The following is a 20,434-nucleotide window of genomic DNA, read 5'->3' on the forward strand; positions in this document are numbered from 1 at the left end:
TAGAAGACGAGTGGCACTTTCCAAGCGAGATAGGTAGCAAGACATATGTTCCTCATGGTTATATTCTATGTTGGGCCAGTTTGAGTTTCATAAACATACCTGCTAAATTAACCCTGTGTCTAACAACTAGTCTCACTGACTTGCAAATAATTAGTCTTACTTTTCAGATATAAGTTAACTAGATTACTAACTTAGTAGTATAAGCAGATCGTACTGTTTCAACGGTCGAGAAGTATGTACTTTATTCAGCTATGTACTGTAACAGTATACGATTCCGGATGTGAGGCCGTTCACACAAAGCGTTTATTATTGTGCGAACATGGTCACGATGTGGTATATTTGAGCGGGAAACGTTGATGATTTTAATGAGTTTCGTATATGCACAGAGTCACTAGACATTTAAACAACTAAGTTTGGTTGGCGACCGCATTGCTGCGCTTTGTTCACATTTTATATACATTCCTTAGAAGAAGATACATCGCCATCTTGCTCCGACCTTGACTTGAACGCACCCGATGTCGTGAATTTCGTTGACAAAGATGCCCGTTTTGTTTTCATTGTACATTTCTTCATTATTTTGGGGAAATTATTTTTTTCGGTTGAAAAAGGTTGAACAGAGTTAAGCATGAAGTCCTGTCAGCGGCAGCAGAGAAAGTCAATGATGTTCATGTACATTGTCATTCACAAACACTCGAAACAACCCAGCAAACACAGAACGTTCCCCTAACGTTAGTTTTTGGTTCCCTTTTGGTTATTTTTGGGAAACAACGTTTTAAGAACGTTCTTTTCAGATTTTCTTTTGCAACCAGAAAATAACGTTCCCAGAACATTGCAGGATGGTTTTTTAAAAATAACCAGAAAGTAACGTTCTCTGATAGTTATTTTGGGGGTTTTTTGCAACCAGAAAATAACGTTACCTGATGGTTCTTTTTTGATTATTATTTTGCAACCAGAAAATAACCAGAAAGTAACGTTCTCTGATGGTTATTTACTGGTTGTTTTTTGCAACCAGAAAATAACGTTCCCTAAAAATAGTCAAAACTGGTCAATGTCAGTGACGTGCAATACAGAAATCACATTACATGTTATACTGACCAAATTAAATTAATAAATGTGCCCTTTAATGGCTGAAAATAAAAAACTAATTAAGCTAAATGAAAATACAATCATATATATCCATGTGTATTTCTTTAGTGTGGTTGTCTGTTACAGTATGTGTGTGCGCTCGAGCACGTGCATTCTCCGCTCTGCCGCCACTCCCGTCATTTAAAAATGAACGGTCATTTCGTTTTACCTCACTCACTAACACATTAGTTTAGCGGTTTATTTTTTTTATTTAAAAACTAGAGAGTAAACTTATATTTTCGTGATTTTCGATTGATTTGACGCATCTAAATCAACAGACCATGATGTAAGGACTGAAAGTCAGGGCTTTTGATTGTTATAACTAAAGACAGAGCCGCGCTGTACTTCTGTGGTGAGACAAAAATATTGTTAGCCTGAAGATAATTAGTGATGCTTTGAAAAAGCATAACTATTGTTATTCGAACATACATACTTCTTATAATTATTCTTGTTCCGGTGTGCTATGACTTTTATAAGCGATAGGGTGGGGGGGGGCGATAGGGGGGCGAAAAACCACCCAAAAAATCTATGAAGGTATTTCAATAGCAAAACTTGAGAGCATGTAGATTTTAATTTTTGAACTTGTAAAGTAAGTATTTGTACCTGTACACTAAAATGTACACTCACTGCCCCAATGTGAAAACTTGTCAAATAAAAAACTGAAGTTGAATATTGAGATTTGCACTCGTGGGAAAAATAGTCACAAACGTGTAAACTGGCATTTACTAAAATACATTGGCAGATACAAATGCATAGCACATATTTACACGTTTTCCTAGATTCAGATTTGAATTGCAACCACAAACAGGCATCCACAACCTCTCAAACCTGTCACTGCAGTTTCAAATCTTCCCGCCTTGATTTTTGCTAGTACTGTCGCGATGAACCCGTTGCAAAACTAACTTGTGCACTTGGAAGCTCAGAGGCGAGAGAAAGAACGGCATTTGATGACGTCATGTGGCTGAGCCACACCGCCCCCTAATGGCAGGAAAAACCACAATTTAAATCACTAATACAGTATTTAATTTAAGATGAAACTCTAAATCAATAAATACATTTTCCTTAACAAAAATACTACTTACGGCCACTTTTTTACTATAAATTAACTTTTCTATTTTATTCTCTTTTATATTTACTGCAGTATATCTTTGTTCTATGTTTGTCCTTTATTATATATTTATTGCTTTTCTACCCCATCTGCAAAATATAATTTTTTTACAGGTACATACTGTATGACAATAAAGATCTTGACTCTGATAAGGGTGATGTATAAATTAGCAACCTAATTAACAACCTAACTTAGCTGAAGCAAGTTCGCTGATAATGATCAAAATTAAAAACAGAAAATGTACAGTCAGCCTGTCATTGTGTAAGGCTCCTATATCAGAATGATCAGAATCAGTTCTTGTATAACACTGAAGAAACTAGAAACTAACGTTCTATTTCCGTAAAGAAAACTTTCCTGGAGAACCAAAAACGAACCTTAGAAAATAACGTTCTGGGAACCAAAAATTGTTAGCTGGGAAAGTCTTCACTGCGCAAAGATACGTCCAAACGACGTCTTATGTACGTCATTTCTGCACGTCCAATTTGGGTCCTCTGAAGGTGCGGACTGTGACGCCAGACGACGTCTTTTTTTCAACGTCTTCCGAACGTCCAGTAATGACGTCCACAGGACCTCTGTATAGGGGCTAATTGTAGTACAAATGTGGTCGTTGTTGACGTCTTTTCTACATCAAATTTAAAATATTTTTATACATTTATACATTTTTATAAGGCTTCTAGGCTCTGTGCATAACTGTAGTCCCATTTCAGAAGATGGCATCCTGTTCAAGTTCATTATCCTTTAGCTTCATTTGACTGTCACAGCAGCAGATGTTAACTGGAAAAGCAAACAAAGGTGTAACATGCATTTCCAGTTCAAACCTGCTGCTGAGCCAAACGAAGCTATAGGAAAATGAACTGGTACAGGAAACAGGTCCTCAACTTCTGGAAACACATGGGACTACAGTTATACACAGAGGTTTACAAATAAATCACAATTCAATCACCACTCATTTATTTCCATCTTTATTTTTATTCACTTTCACAAACATGTCACTAATAAAGCTTTGACTTGTTGAATTTCCTGCCAACTACCAGTAAAAACAAGGAACGTGAATTGAATGGCTTGCATGCAGACATCACTTCAATGTTGTGTATCAGTTGAAGCCAACATGCTTTACCTTTGATTGTCTGCCGAAACTAAAATGAAAGTGAAACTACCAGTAATAGAAAAGGATTGATGGATTCATTAACCCCCATCTTAACCCAGCAGAACAGTTAACTTTCTAAAATCAACACTGAGGGTAAAATAAAAATAAGAAAATAATTACAGTGTTTTGAGGTAAGAATCCAACCATAAGCAACTATACTGAACACAGAAAAGAAGACAATGTACAAAAGCTGTGTAAACAAAACTATGACAAGATGCACCACAGTGGATAATCAGTGGCTGCTGCATGTCCTCCACTTCTTTGCGGTGCATGCTTCAGATGTTCTGAAGCGTTCATCCCCATGAAGTCCTCTGTGGCTGTGTCATCAAATATCATGACTCCATCTGCACAAGTAAAATAAAAGACAGATTATTAGAAATATGCAAAGGCAATCTGCAGTCATTACACCAAGTCCCTTTACTCATAAGCAAAACTACCAATACTGGATTGATACAATACCACCTAAGCAAATGATAAAATAGCCATGGTAGACAGTTAGCATTGTATTTTAAATGTCAACAGGGAAGGACATGTTTTGTCCAATCAAGTCATTATTCACAGATTGGCAGGAGCTAATTATCTTCCCTTGATCAACATGAAATATGGGCTTACCTTTCATTGCTCTATAAACCTGTGTCTTCTCCAAAGATTTCATGCCCTTTTTCCCTTCCCCTTCATACTGAATTGCACCATCAGGGCTCAAGTGAAGAGCCTAAAGAAAATAGATAACATTTATAATTCAACGTAAATGATATATGTAGGAATAACATTATGCATGTCATAAACCCTTTATACTACATCGAGTAGTGTCTTCTACAGTGGTCCCCTCCTTTTATTCCTCATACAACATATCTCCTTGTCCCTGAAAAGCTGGTCTATAAGCTCACAATGCATTGTGTTGTGAACTTGAAATGGAGTATTTTTAATTGAAAAATGCAAAAAAATTACCAAGGGGTGGACAAGAGTTAAGCAAGAAAAAACGACAAATGAACCGATGCATTGTTCAGACATTGAAAACCACAGATCACCCAAACGTCACACACAATTCATACTGTATGTAGAAACATACCTGTCAAGGACATTGTGGACACAGTCCTTGGTGTTCTACCCTCCAATTCTTGCAATTTGCAGCACCTGTTGGAATAAGTCCATGATAAAGTTGACCGACACTCTCCAGACGAACCTAACTGTGTGCGAGTGCACTGAATTGCGTTATGCTAAGCTATCCTTTACTTCCAGACTTGTAAAACTCTCAAAGAAACAGGTCAAACTACATGTTATATGATTATATTGTACATCTTGGAAGGGAATACATTCCTGTAGTGTTGTTAATCACTGAATGAAGCCTTATCTTATATTGGGAAGAGATGCAATGCTAATTGTACCCATAGCAGGTTTGGGTAGTTTAAGACAACAAAGCTAAAACAGCTAACACTATAAATGAACATAAAATTAAATAAGCTGACCGAATTTACCTTAAACTGAGTGGAAAACGATGATTTTGCTTTAGCTGAACAGAGCCGAACGTCGTCCACTTGCTTCAGAAGTATACGTGCCGAATGCTTGGCGTGTTGCCTCGGCCTATCAGAGTGGCGTTTACTGGTTTGGTTATGATGACTTGCTGCCTCAGCCAATCAGAGTGGCGTTGACTGGTTCAAATCATACGGTCGGGTACCACACAGCCTACAACTCGACGAGTCCACTGCCGCAATATATTTGCTTTCGGCTAACTCAAAAGTTAGAATGCTTATTTTCTAACCTGTTCCATTTACTTGATAACATCTAACACATTAAACACAACGATGTAGAAAAAAACGGCGGTCCAGTCACAAAATAAACCAGAAAATTAGAGGAAAAACAGGAAAATTTAAAACATGTACTCAATAAATAAATAATCAAATAACAGATACTGTTTACTGTTTCATCACAAATAACCTATATTCATAATCATTAACCATGTTGATATTTGTCTTAAGTAAAAAATATTACATCCATAATGTCATTTTTCTGCACGTGTCTTAGACGTCCAAAAAAGTTACCTAGTCCGACGTTCAAATGTTGAACTACATTATGACATCCACATAGGGTCATGGTTAGACGTCCAAATAGCAGACCTTGTTTGCACGTCGTGTAGATGTGCAGCATTGGTTTTGGACCGACGGACGCAATATAGACATGATCTGCACGTCCATCAGACGTCTAATGTTTAGAACGTGTTTCACTGTTGTGTTCTGTTCTCGGGCACCCGCGTCACAAACACCACACAGCATGTTCAATAGTCGGAGAGATTAACGAAATGTTTTCATTTAGTGTTGTGAATGATGCTGGACGATTGATTATTCGGCTATTTTGATTGACAGCAGGCATGACGTCATCACACACGTTACCTCAACTCGCATTCAGACACCGTGCATGTCTCTCTCGGGCGCGCGCTCTCGCATGCACACAAGACTTGACTTCCTTCATTCGTGTTTCCTTATCATTGATCACAAACACAAGCGCAGAAGGTAAGGAAGTGTTTTTATTCGTATGTCTGCGATTGAGCGAGTAAATGTTTAGTTTAGTTCATGTGAACATTTCACGTGACAGCGTTGTGTTCTTATGTTTGTATATAAATATAGTTTCTGACCCATGGCCATGTTGAGTGCTCAAGTGTGTCGGAGATGAGTTTGACACCCATTCTTGAGGAAACGTTGATCAAACGTTCTCAGCAGAAGAAACGGACGTCTCCACTCAACTATAAAGAAAGGGTGTTTGTGTTAACCCAGAGCAAACTCACATATTATGAGCTCAGAGCGGAGGTACGCGCACGCGCGCACTCTCACACACCCACGATATTGACATTGACATACTGTTTTAAAATATTTAGATTTTGAGTGGATACGATAAACACACCGTTTTTGTGTGCTTTAAGAGGCTGTGTTCATTTGTGTGTAATTTACAGAAGAGGGTTAGGAAGGGTTCAGTGGAGCTGAACAGAATCAAATGTGTTGAGATTGTTAGAACCAACTCGACCATCATTCCCTGTCAGAACAAATATCCATTTCAGGTGAGAGAGAGAGAGAGAGTCACACAAACATTACTAACATCACTGAGCTTTATGTCACACATCTCTCTCTCTCTCTCTCTCTCTGTCAGGTTGTTCATGATTCAACTATGTTATATATATTTGCTCCCAGTAATGAGAGCAGAAGTGTTTGGGTGCAGAACATCAAGGAAGGTAAGTGAGCGTGAGTGTTTTCTGCAGATAAAAGGTGATTTGATGTGACGCTCGGCTCGCATGTGGTCGTGGTCGGTGGTCGATGAACAATACCTACATAGACAACATAGTTGACTAGAAGAAAGACGTGTGTGTCGTGTGTTGATTTCTTTATCTTGTGTTGTTCAGAGATTAGGAATAACGCCGAGATAGCAGCGAAGTTCCACCCTCAGTTCTGGCAGGAGGGCGAGTGGATGTGTTGCGGGCAGCTGGATAAAATGGCTCCGGGCTGTGAGGGCTACAACTTGTTCGGAGACGGTAAATAAACACACACGCTACATGATGTACATCTGCATTCATTTTGACTGAACATCACATCTCCATGACACCAGCAAACCCCTTGACTCCTGTTTTCATCGAACACAAACGATGACCTCACGGCCATTGATAGTTTTATAGATGTACGTCTTGTCATGATCTCCGTGATGAAAGCATTTACGTACATGCCTGTGTATTGTGAGGAAGATGTGCGCACAGACACACAAACACACATAAGATGTGAACATCAGAGGTGCTCCGATCCACCATTTTTGATTCTGATTCCTGAGATTCAGTATTGGCCGTTACCGACTACCGATCCGATACCAAGGCTGAATTACTTAACAAACTGTATGCACTGTGCAAGGCATCAGGCTCAACTTAAACAATCATTTCCTAACCCTGGTAAACAAAATAACAAAACAAATTATTCACAAGTTTAGTGCATTGTTTATTAAACCAGCATCAGTGCAACAATTGCAAAATATAACAAGTTCACTAGCTTAAACTTGACATTCAAAATGAAAGTGCAAATAGGAATTAAACATCCAAAACAAATGCAGCTAAATAAAACAACAGCTTCACAAGCTTTGTAAACGTGTCCAAATAAATGAGGGATGTGCCCTAGGACTAAGTCTTTTTAACCAAAGTTTTGTAACCATGTAGTCTAAAACTAAGAATGGCCCAGAAGGCGGTACAAAAACTTTGTGTAGGGCATATGTAATACATTTTAAAGACTAAAGAATGTATTAGTCAAACTGTCAAATCCAATATTTAATGTAGCTAAAACAGGCAAAGGCCTATGTGTTCCACTTTCCTTACGTTATGATCAGTAATATTTCTGCATTTGCTGATGTGCTAACCCTGACTGGAGCGTTTAGCGGCTGACGTCATGAGCATGTGTTTGATTGGCTGGTCTCTGCCTGGGCTCTACCTTTTAAAATCCATTTTATTTTCTCCTTACTCTGACTTTTTTTCTTTAATTCTGTTTTTTAGGACTCTAAAAGTTCAATTAAATTTTAGTAATCAAATTAAATTAAATAAAATTTTTGTAAAAGTGTGTCTATTACACTGAAATCATTCAATTTAAAATATTTAACAACTATTAATTAAAAGCTTAAAAACAATTGTTTCATTATTTGTTTATTTAAATGACCATTGCTTTTTTAAATTATGTCGCAATTGAAGAACAAGTTATAATTAGGGTAGGCCTATAGCCTATCAACAAACAAGATAATATAGCCTACATTATATCCTATTTTTTATTTATTAAGCAAAGCAATGTGTGGAAACAAAGAAAGCGAATAGAAAGCGATGGACAAAAAGTACTACAGATCAAGTAGGCTACAGAAGAACGCATTTGATCTAGCGCAGAATGAATGAACAAGCAGCTAATAAACTGCCCATATTAGCTCATTTATAGAGCATTCATAGGCTAAACGCTGGTGTGATTATGATGTTAAAATTATTTTACATGTTCAGGAAAGTGGGCTCAATGTTTGTGAACAATAACTCCATCTGAAGAATCTGCACAAACTCTGCAAGGACACACAGAGAACAGTGCTAAGCGATCACGTTTATCCAAGCGCTTTTTTGTGATAAACATATAATCAAATAAATTTCAAAGTTCTGTGAATCTAGAAGCGGAGACATTCTCATCTCGGTTTTATTCTGTGTGCTTAAGATGCATTCGCCGCATTTATTTAGGGGAGATTGGGGACGGTTGCAACATGGGTTATTCCTCCGGTCAGGAATGAGCTAGAGTGATGACACTCGTACTGCATATCTTCAGTTAGCCCCTTCACCCTTCTGGAAATAATCTGACATATGTGACCATTCCTTCTAGCCAAACCAAATTTCAAGATGAAAGTAATTTTTTAATGCTCAGATTGTTTCTCTGACTGTCTAAACTGTTTGTGTGAACCATTATACATTCATAGCATTTAAATCAGTGTTTTCTTAGCTTCTTAAAGGCATTGCTAGCAAGTAGGGGTGTAACGATACACTCAGCTCACGATACGATACACATCTCGATATTTTGAACAAAATTCAAAAATAAAACTGAAATTCAAATAACATTTATTTTCAAAATATTAACAATTTCAGTAACTTATTTTGTTGCACATACAACTTAATAAAGAATTTTAACAAATTAAGGCTTAACTGAAATAAGAATTAAGATCAGTGTCAATTTTGACAGCAAATTTTGATTTTGATTTAGTTTTAGTCATAGTCTTTTGACTAAAATGCAATTTAGTTTTAGTCATCCCAATTATCATAGTTTTAGTCTATTTTTAGTCGACGAAATCTACATTTATATTAGTCTACTAAAATCTATCTGGATTAACTCATTTAATTGGTGTAATTAAATGTTCCATACAAAGATTTAACTGTTTCGACATAATTTACTTTACCTTGGAATTAAATTAAACCGGGTCATTACTAGGGCTGTGTATTGGCAAGTGCTCCCGATACGATACATATCACGATAGATGGGTCACGATACAATATATTGCTATGTATTTCAATAAGATACACATTTGCGGTATATTGCAATACTTTAAATAGAAAGTGTAAAAAGTAGAGGTAGAAATACAACATGCTGTGCACCAGCGGGGGTTTTCTGTGAGGATAAGTGTAAAAACATCCCTTACCTCTGTAGAGTGGCCATGATGTGTGATGCATGGACCTTTAGATCAGAGGTTTGGCTTCTCAAACTGTGGATTGCGCCCCTCAAGTGGGTAGCACAGGGGAATAAGGCGGCTCACGCAAGTCACTTGGCTGTTGTGGTGCATTACAGTTAAAACACTGAACATGGGCAGAATGATCCATCCGTGTTGTAAATGTGCTGGTGTCACATCCGTGAAAGCACAATAAATGTCATTGTTACTTTTCTTAATAAACTTTCTGTCTAATGCACTGCAGTAGCCAAGTGACTTGTGTCATGACTTGAGAAGCTACAAACAGCATTATTTGATATAACTCATTACTCCATGACTTATTCTGACAACCAAAGCACACCCACACATCAGCTCTGAGAGCTCCAAGCGTTCTTATATTTTTCACCATGCTCGCTTCCACTTACTTTTGGCCGGATGTATATGACATGATTTACATAAAAATTATCGATAGTAGAGGTATCACTATCCATACACTATCGAAAAAAATAATATTGCGATAGTTTCGTTATTTTGCACAACCCTAGTCATTTACCTTTATTTTTCAGAAGAGTTGAGTAACTACTGGATATGCATTGTTGTAACACAGATTATATTAGACCATGAACGACATGTAGCAGTTCATTCAGTCTCATTTTGACTCAATTGACTCGTTCGTTCAGCGAAGGGCGTGTTCATTCAGTACATTCAACCAATGAAACGCTCTGACAGAGCTCACGCTCAAGCGCTATTGGCTCGTGTCTCTTTGAAGCTGCACTGTCTTTGCTTGAGACAGTAATGAATGAGAAAAATCTGTCAAAAAGACATATTACATAACCTGTATTACATTTCTTCAATCATGCAGATCACATACTTGTTTTTTAGCGTGTCATTCGATCTTTTAATCTACAGCATGACTCACTTCATCGCTTCTCTGATCGGAACAGCGCTGGTCTCTTTTGGCTTTATGTTGCATATCACGTCATGCAGCAGCTGACGTCAGCGGATAAATGAACATTGGCATTTAAACACGTTTGTGCTCATTTGTAATGAGTTTCAGGGTGACTCGCCTGCAGTCACGCTTCAAGTTTGCTGTGTTTTAACGGCGATTGTGAAGGAAAATAAGACGCTTTGTAAACCACGTGGAGACACAGATTGTGTCTTGTGCTTCTCTCTCTACCGCATATGTGAGATAAGCACACGTGACGCGCAGAGTAGGTAGCGTCTTGACCGCTGAACGAATAGAATTAAACATATCGTAAATATCGAAATATCGCAATACGAAGTATCGTTACACCCCTACTAGCAAGTGTCATAGCTATTGTGTCTAGCTAGAATAGCAATTTCTTTCATGGCTGCCACCAGTGTAGGGACGGTTACATCATGTTGTTGCAACTGTCCCTTATGACAACACTGATGTAAAAACTTGACATATTAGCATAATACAATTCAAATTTATAGATTAATAAAGAACTCTTTCAATAGCCACCTTTTAATGTGGATACTGTCAGACTAGCCCACAATGTAGCCTACATTAAAAACATATAGCCTAACAATTATAATGACAACAACAATAATACAAAATAATAAACATGGTTTGTTACTCATTACTTGGAAATATGTTTTTTTTCCAATTTAGTCTTTTTCCAATCAATTTAACTGTTCACACACACAAACAACACAGTTCAGTTCAGAGAAGTGCGCATACGTATTTCAGTTGGCTACATTTTCAGTATCTTGTTTTTTATTTAAATTATTTTGCCAGCTTAACTTTTTAAAGACTTTTTAAAGACTTTCTTTGTTCACAAATAAAGTAAAGAATTTGCTAAATTCTGTTATAGAATATTTTTTCTTACAGTACATTTGAATTAATGTTGCAACCGTCCCTGTGGAGTGTTGCAACTGTCCCACAATTGACATTGTGTGTTCAAGTATAAATTGTGCGTATATTATCATACAGTGAGGGAAATAATGATTTGATCCCCTGCTGATTTTGAAAGTTTGCCTGCTTACAAAGAAATGAAGGGTCTATCATTTTTATGGTGGGTTTATTTTAACTGATAGAGACAGAATATTTAAAAAATCAGGGAAAAAAATGTTTTATAAAGGTTATAAATTGATTTGCATTTCAGTCAGTGAAATAAGTATTTGATCCCCAAGCAAAACATAACTTTGTACTTTGTGGAGAAACCCTTGTTGGCAAGCACAGAGGTCAGACATTTCTGATAGTTGGTCAACAGGTTTGCACATGTGTCCGGACACATTTAGTCCACTCCTCTGTCAATCTTTAAGGGTTCTTGGCTGTCGTTTTGGCCTCCTTCACAGATGTTCTATAGGACTAGGGTCTAGAGACTGGCTTTAATGTGCTTCTCTTTACGCCACTCTTTGGTTGTCTTGGCAATATGTTTTGGGTCTTTGTCATGTTAAAGGCACATGCACGACCCATCTTCAGTGATCTAGTTAAGGGGAGGAGGTCCAAGATTTTAGGGTACACTGGCCCGTCCCTCAGCCCCTCAATGCGGTGAAGTCATCCTGTACCCATAGCAGAGATAAAAAGCCCTAAACATAATGTTTCCAACACTGTGCTTCTCTGTAGGGATGTGTTCCTGGGCTCATAGTCAGCATTTCTCTCCCTCCAAACACACGAGTCCATTTTGGCCTCGCAGCACTTTCTCCAAACCTTTCTGAATCATGTTGATGTTCATTGTCAGACTTCAGACGGGTCTTCTTGTGCAGGAGGACCTTGCGGGTGCTTCAGGATTTCAATCTATTGTGGCATAGCGTGTTACCAGTGGTTTGCTAGCTAACTGTGGTCCCAACTGTCTTCAAATCATTAACAGGCTTCTTCCGTGTAGTTCTGGGCTGACCTTTAACCTTTCTCATGACCATCTTTACTCCGTTGGGGAAATCTTGCAGGGAGCTCCAGACCAAGGGCATTTGATAGTTATTTACTATTTCTTCTATTTCCAAATAATGGCACCAACAGTTGTCTCCTTCTCACCAAGCTTCTGTCTGTAGCATAGTCAAGGTTTGTGCAGGTCTCCAATCTTGTCCCTGACATCCTTTAAAACCTGTTTGGTCTGGACCACGAGAGGTTGAAATGGAAGATACAGATTCTGTTGGCAGGCATCTTTTATCTACATAACAAGCTGACTCAGGAGAACTTTCTTAAAGTGACAGGACTAATCTGCGGTCCATATAGGCACATAACCAATCTGTGGAGCCAGAATTCTTGCTGGTCGGTAGGGGATCAAATACTTATTTCACTGACTGAAATGCAAATCAATTTATAACCTTTATATAACATTTTTTATATTCTGTCTCTATCAGTTAAAATAAACCTACCATAAAAATGATAGACCCTTCATTTCTTTGTAAGCAGGCAAACTTACAAAATCAGCAAGGGATCAGATCATTATTTCCCTCACTGTACATACGCATGTTACAGCAGTGTAGGGGGGTAGCTGACAGATGTGGGTTTAACACATTACAGTTTTGGCTTTCTACTAAAAACAGTTGCAGAGAAACTGAAGGAAATACAAAAAATGTTGCAATCATCTCCCTACAGCTCATTCTGCCATCAAATAATGTCAATCCGTCTTTCATGCATTGAATTTTGAATATTAAAATATTGATATTTATAATGAAGTTATTGATAACATAACTGTAGCTTTAGAACATGATCTACTTTTAGGTTTTATTGCCTGCATTCTGCGTCTGTCTGTGTTTTCCCCGTCATGGCAATAATAAACCAATACAGTATAGGGTTAAATATGGCTCTAGTGAAATTATTATTAGCACACTTTTGTCTGGTGCACGCGCCTCACCAACTCTGGATCAAACCTGAGAGAACGTTTATACCAAGCGTTGTGCTACAGCTGAACCTGATCTAATCCAGCTTGGGTTTGTCTGGTTTTGTCAACTCAAAACTTAAACTGCAACCCAGAGATTGTTCATCTCGCTTTGTGCAATAGGCCTCAGAGGCTTGGATCACGCAGCCAGGTGCACAAACACGTGAGTTGCAGTGTAAGTTTGAAAGTGACCTATTTGTCAGAAATGGTGACCCATACCCGAAATGTGACCTCTGCATTTAACCCATCCGGTGAGTAGTGAACACACGCACACCTGGAGCTGTGGGCAGCTATCACTGCAGTGCTCAAGGGCACCTCAGTCATTACCCGCTGGCACTGAGAATCAAACCGGCTACCTTCTGGGGCCCGTTTCATTAATGAGCAACCCACACCGAGTTAAAATGTCAACACTCAGTTGAGTTGATGTGAATTTTTGATGTGAGTTTTTGGTTTCAGAACAGCTGATTTGAGTTAGTTCTATCAACTCTGGGTAATCCTGCCTTGAGTTAAGCGCTTGCACCAAACTACTACAAGCCATGATCAATGGAGCTCCGATATTCCCATTCACCATGGCAACGGCACCAAAAAAAGCAACATGGCGACAGAAAGCGCTTGAGAGCGAGGGACACTTTCCTCACCGCTCTGCATGCAGTGGATTTACTCATGTGCTGAAAATGACTTAAGTTTCAATGAACAAATAGATAAATGTACCAATAAACAAACAAATTAATCTGTAAATGAATGAAACAACAGAAATAAGACAGAAATGTTATGTTCTCACTCCACATCAGTGCTCTAGGATTAAGCGTGAGACGTCATGGTGTATGGGACACTTGTTGTCAAAGTCAGACTGAACGCCGGTTGAACCCTGCTCAGAGCACATTTGGGTAGGAATGGCTGGACGTCTAATTTAATTGTTAACACCTTTATCGCTTCATTTCTGCATTTATGTCTGTATTTATTCTTTTCTTTATTCATGCACTTTATTTATACACTTTTAAGTCATTTTTTTCCATCTGTAAGTCATGTAAGGGAAAGATCTGCTCTGGTGTAATACATGCACAATGGCTGATGTAAGGATGGATGATAAGTTTTGATATATTTAATTCACTGTAAAGAAAAATACAGTTTGAATAAAACCGCACAGGGAAATGGCCAAATTCCACTCGGGTCCTAAACTGCTCTCCTGAAATCAAAGTACATTCCTATGAATGAATGCAGCATCTTCACATACAGGATCTTCTTTAAAAGCATATATGACATTAGTCACTGAGATCGATGGTCTCTGTGTGATCATAATGTGTGCCATGAATGACTGTATTAATGAATGAATGAATGAATGGATGAGGTACACCACTTGCGCTTTAAAAGGGGGAGGAGATGGAAAGAAACTCTGGGTTTACCAAAGAAAACCTGCTCCCGACCAGGTTAGGTTCACAGAGTAAGTTACTATGGTTACTGACTCTGAGTATAAGTTACCTCTCTTTTTTTTTTTCTCCTTTATCTTACATGTGTGCTCTCACTGTGCGTGTGTGTGTGTGTGTGTGTGTGTGTGTGTTGGTGTTCATGTTTGTATATCCCGGTGGGGACCTAAACCTGAATGCACACCAACACATGGGGACTCGTGTCACCGTGGGGACCAAAATTGAGGTCCTCATGGGCAAAAAAGCTAATAAATTGTACAGAACAATATTTTTTACAAATCTAAAAATGCAAAAAGTGTTCTATGATCTTTAGGTTTAGGGATAGGGTTAGGGATAGGGGATAGAATATACAGTTTGTACAGTATAAAAACATTACGCCTATGGACTGTCCCCACGGGGATAGTCAACCAAAGCCTGTGTGTGCGTGTGTGTGTGTGTGTGTGTGTGTGTGTGTGTGTGTGCGTACTTGTCTGTGTACGTGTGTGTGTGCGTGCGCATCCGTGTGTGTGTGTCTATGTCTATGTGTGTTAGTACGTGTGCATATTGTGTGTGTGGAGTGTTTTGTATGTGGGTATGTCTGTCTTCTGTGTTTTCAACTTTTTCTTGTTTTTGATAGTCAATATGTCTTATGTACAGCTGCTTTGTAACAATGAAAATTGTAAAAAGCGCTATATAAATAAAGTTGAGTTGAGTTGAGAAACGGGCTTGAGTTACCCTGCTTTCTCGGGTTTGACATACCTCACATTCTGAAACGGAAAACCCAGAGTTTCCCTCATTTCAGGGTTAATATACTCAGTTTTCACTAAACCTCCTTTCTGAAACGAGTCTGACTCTCTAACCGCTAGGCCACAACGTTTGAGAAGACAACTACTGACTATATCAATACAGAATCAACTGAATTCAATGATTTATATAGGTTTACAATCAAATCTAAAGATATATGTATGCGTCATTACTTTAAAATGCTTTATATATATTAAAGTTAGTTTTTATAGGAATATAGTTATATTAATTTAAATACTATGTTTAATATTAATTAATAAATATTAAAGGTGCCATTCCCTGTGATGCCAATTTTCAACCTTTAGTTAGTGTGTAATGTTGCTGTTAGAGCATAAACAATATCAGCAAAGTGATAAAGGTCAAAGTTCAGTGCCAAGCGAGATATTGTCTTTAACAGAATTCACTTTTCAAGGACTACAGAGAACGGCTGGAATCAGACTACAGCCCTCTACTTCCCGGGTACATGATGTCACTATTCCCAGTTTTTGAATAACCTCCGCCCACAGGAATACGCCACAAAAGGGGCGAGGCCTTCCTTAGAGAAGAGGAAGAGCCGCTGGAGTAGTGGTTGGTTCTCAGAGATTGTACACATTTGACTTAGCTGCGCGCTAAACTACTTTCACTTTCATCACAGTCCTACAGCTGGTCATAAGAATTCAGCTACACACATTCTAAGAGAACCAACGCTCAAATAACAGCTTCATGACTTTAACATCGGCTGTGACAGCTGTTCTGTGTAACACACTGATATTGTGTGTGTGCGCATACCTCTAAAACACTTCTGTGAAACGTCCTGCCTGCAAATGTCTCCTGGTCAATCTGTTTATTTTATAATCCAACTCGGGTCCAATATAAAAACGCTTCTGTTATTAGTGTTCATTAATATAACCGGTCTGACCCAATCGGTCCGGTGTCATTTCCCTCGCCATAGTAGGAAACAAATCAGGATCTCTAAGAAAGATTGACATTTGCACATGCACTAGCAGAGCTCCGTTACACTTCGATGGATCCGCATGTGTTTAACTGATGAAGTGAAGTTGACGCCATCGTTACTGTTTATTGCTGAAAGCTTATGAATACACGTCCAAAAAACATCATCAAAGCTTCAAAAACAGCCGAAGAATGGCACCTTTAACTAGATGGGTACATTTTCTGAAGAAAATGTGAGTGATGCTTTGTGGCAAACCGCGGAACTGGGCACTAGGGTGATAACACATTAAGCCATGAATGAATTTAACCAAACCCTATGTCTCTACGATGTTCTGATGCAGAGATATAGGAATTGCTAAACGGTTGCTAGGCTAAAATGTTTAGTTGCTATGGGCGTGGCTTAGAATATGCCAATTGATGATGCTCTAAGCTATGAGTGTAAAGAACCAACCCCCGTCTCTCTACAATGTTCCGATGAAGAGATATAGGTATTGCTAAACGGTTGCTAGGCTGACATGTTTTGTTGCTATGGGCGTGGCTTCGAAGCTTCATGATGATCCTGGGACACTGATTGGTTGCCTGAGTAAAACGAGCCAACCCCCTTGTCTCTATGACACTGTGTTGCAAAGATATCCACCTGAACCTTTTATAATGGGAGTCTATGGGATCGGATGCTAGGTTGCTGTAAATGGTTGATATGGGCGTGGCTTAATAGCTTCAAGATGATCCTGTGACACTGATTGGTTGTGTGAGTCAAATGAGCCCACCCCCTTGTCTCTACGACACTGTGTTGCAAAGATATCCACATGGACTTTTTATAATGGGAGTCTATGGGATCGGTTGCTAGGTTGCTGTAAATGGTTGCTATGGGCGTGGCTTAATAACTTCATAATGATCATGTCACACTGATTGGTAGTAGGACTGGGCGATATGGCAAAAAAGTAAACTCGATAGTTTTTTTCTATATTGATCGATAACGATATTTATTTCGATATATATTTAATTAAAAAACTGTATTTAAAATAATCTATTTTAAATACAGTTTATTAACAAAGGTTAACCTTTAACCAGTTAAAATTCAATTAAATTAATGCACTGTTGCAACACAGAGGATATTAGGCCATAAACAACATGTACCAGATCATTCAGTCTCATTTTGACTCAATTGACTCGTTAAGTAAAGGGAGTGTTCATTCATTACATTCAACCAATGAAAGGGCTCCGTTACTGGTACATTCGAACGCTATTGGCTCAGCACCTGCGCACATACATAACGCTGCAGTAATGTCTTGCTCGAGTAGTGGGTTTTATTCAATGCATTCAGTGAACCTTAAAGACATCTCACATAAACTGTAGTACATTTCTTTAATCATGCAAGCATCTTACACACAAGGGTCAATATTTTAATGTGCACACAAACTCACTTCATTACATCTCTGATCTGTACAGGGCAGCGCTGGTTTGTTTCATAAGCACCAGCTCATGTTAGCAAATATGTTAACGATGGATATAAAAACGTTTGTGCTTGAGTTTCGAAGTAACTCGCTTGCAATTGCGCCTCAAGTTTGTTTTGTTTAACCAGCGATTGCGGAAAAAAATAAGACACTTGATAAACCGCCTGATGACAACTCGAGGTTAGTTTCAGCTTTGTTTCCGCTTCCAGTAATGTTTTCCTCCTCATGTTGTTTTCTTTGCCAATGAATCCATATCAAGTCAAAATGCCAATAGCTTATCATCGTTTTTGAAATACATTCTATCGCGATTCGATATGATATCGTTTATCGGCACAGCCCTAATTGGTAGCCTGAGTAAAATGAGCCCACCCCCTTGTCTCTAAGTGGTTGTACTGCTATGATATTCAACACGGGACGTTTTACGCCTTATATGGGCAGGCTTCCTGTGATTGGGAAATTTAGGGAGGCTCTTACACCCCATTGTGAGTGATGTTCTTACAGAGCCTGCTAGCCTCTTCAAATCGTGTATTATTTTCATGTTTCTACGATCAGAGGTGGGTAGTAACGCGCTACATTTACTTGGTTACATTTACTTGAGTAACATTTTGGAAAATATGTACTTTTTAAGTAAAATTAAAAGTGTGTACTTTTACTCTTACTTGAGTAAATTTCTAATAGAAAATCTGTACTTTTACTTCGTTACATAACTTACATTGCGTGATGTTCCTTCGTTCCTTCATTTTAAAATATGCTTTTTAAAACGCGTTGTTTATTTCAAGGTTGTCGTCTCTTTTTACGGGCATTCCCGAGTGATCGATTCTTTTGAGTCGATTCTTTTGAAAGCATTAATTGAACAATGGGCAAAACCATTTGAATAGGCTAATGTCAGTTCAGTTCAATCAGTTCAAATGATTTGTTCAGTTCGCAACATGATCTGAATCATCTGAATCAGGATTACTCACTCCTCGTAGCGCGAAATTTAAGAACACGCAGAACACAAAGAGAGTTGGATGAAGTGGATATGAATCTATATCTATACAATCAAAACTGCAAATGTGTCATATTGTTTGCCAGCAATGATAACTGCCCGCCATATGCGCGCACCCGCGCGACCTGTTCATCAGACACAGCAACATGCGCGTTACCTGTCAGACACAGAGACGTGGGCTTGCAGAAATATACATTTGAAGAACAGAAGGAAGAAAACTTGTTGATGGGCGTGTGATTCACTGTTTACTGTTTGTTTACAAGTAAAAGCGTTTCACAACACACACGTGACACAACACGAGAAAACATGAGCTTTGTTCAAAAATGTGTATTTAATTTAAGAGAGCACTGCAGATGTTCTAGATCAGTGCTCACCAACCCTGTTCCTGGAGATCGACCATCCTGCAGACTGCAGCTCCAACCCTGCTTCAGCACACCTGTCTGTAATTATCAAGCAAACCTAAACAGCTTGATTAGATAGTTCAGGTGTGTTTGATTGGGGTTAGAGCTGAAATATTCAGTACGGTCGATCTCCAGGAGCAGGGTTGGTGACCACTGTTCTAGATCATCTTAGGAAATGCTCTGAGTTTAGTTCATGCTTTAGTTTGACATGGTCTATTATTCTAAATAAGTTGTGTAAACTACATTGACATCAGGACTAGATGACATTTACAGAAATGCTTGTCTCTTCTGTGTTTGTCTATTCTTTAGTCTCTCTATATATTGCAAAGATATCTGCTTATGATAATTAAAAATATTGATTAAAATGTATTATTAAAATATTGGCGTTAATATTAATTTAATGTAGTAGGCCTATATAATCAGATACAAAGTAACTAAGTAACTAGCTACTTGAGTAGTTTTTTAATTTCATACTTTTTTACTTTTACTCAAGTAAATTTTAAAATAGTGACTTTTACTTTTACTTGAGTAACAATTTCTCTAGATACTTGTACTTTTACTTGAGTAACAATTTCTCTAGATACTTGTACTTTTACTTGAGTAAAGATTTTGGCTACTCTACCCACCTTTGTCTACGATATCCTCACTCGGAGCTACGACCTGTCAAAGTTGGGCGCAATGTTAAGTCAATGGGATTTTTCAGGTTTTTATTCACCCCCCATCGCACCCCCTCCACCCGATCGCTTCCAAAAGTCATCACACACCTTTCCTCAATGGGCCGCTCGATTTGATGTAGTCATTCATGGGTCCAAAGCGAAAAAATAACGCGTGAATATATAGGTATCTAGGTTTTGAATGGGAGTCTATGGGCGCCATTATAAGTATACGGAAATTTTGGGAGGCTCTCACACCCCAGGGGTGCAACTTACACCCCATTGTGAGTGATGTTCTTATAGAGCCTGATAACCCCTTCAAATCGTGTATTATTTTCATGTTTCTACGATATCCTCACTCGGAGCTACGATCCCTCAAAGTTGGGAGCAATGTTA

The 20,434-nt window shown here is 38.4% G+C and overlaps 1 protein-coding gene and 1 long non-coding RNA gene across 2 annotated transcripts in view; one reads left to right on the forward strand and one right to left on the reverse strand.

Moving 5' to 3' along the window:
- Positions 1-3,179: 3,179 nt before the first annotated feature.
- On the reverse strand, positions 3,180-5,106 carry LOC130545587 (uncharacterized). Its single transcript, XR_008961665.1, has 4 exons — positions 4,856-5,106; positions 4,450-4,514; positions 3,993-4,092; positions 3,180-3,724 (listed from the first exon to the last, which is right to left on the reverse strand). It is a non-coding gene; the product is annotated as an uncharacterized LOC130545587 (long non-coding RNA).
- A 552-nt stretch (positions 5,107-5,658) lies between these two features.
- The window catches only part of tec (tec protein tyrosine kinase), a 32,157-nt gene continuing 17,381 nt past the window's right edge, over positions 5,659-20,434 (forward strand). The window contains exons 1-5 of the mRNA XM_057320189.1: positions 5,659-5,887; positions 6,002-6,181; positions 6,325-6,429; positions 6,519-6,600; positions 6,769-6,897. Of these exons, the coding sequence (XP_057176172.1) occupies positions 6,044-6,181; positions 6,325-6,429; positions 6,519-6,600; positions 6,769-6,897 (454 nt within the window). The 5' untranslated portion in view covers positions 5,659-5,887; positions 6,002-6,043. The remainder of the gene's footprint in view (positions 5,888-6,001; positions 6,182-6,324; positions 6,430-6,518; positions 6,601-6,768; positions 6,898-20,434) is intronic.

The sequence above is a fragment of the Triplophysa rosa genome, linkage group LG21, assembly GCF_024868665.1.
Source record: "Triplophysa rosa linkage group LG21, Trosa_1v2, whole genome shotgun sequence".
In the NCBI taxonomy this organism is placed as follows: domain Eukaryota; kingdom Metazoa; phylum Chordata; class Actinopteri; order Cypriniformes; family Nemacheilidae; genus Triplophysa; species Triplophysa rosa.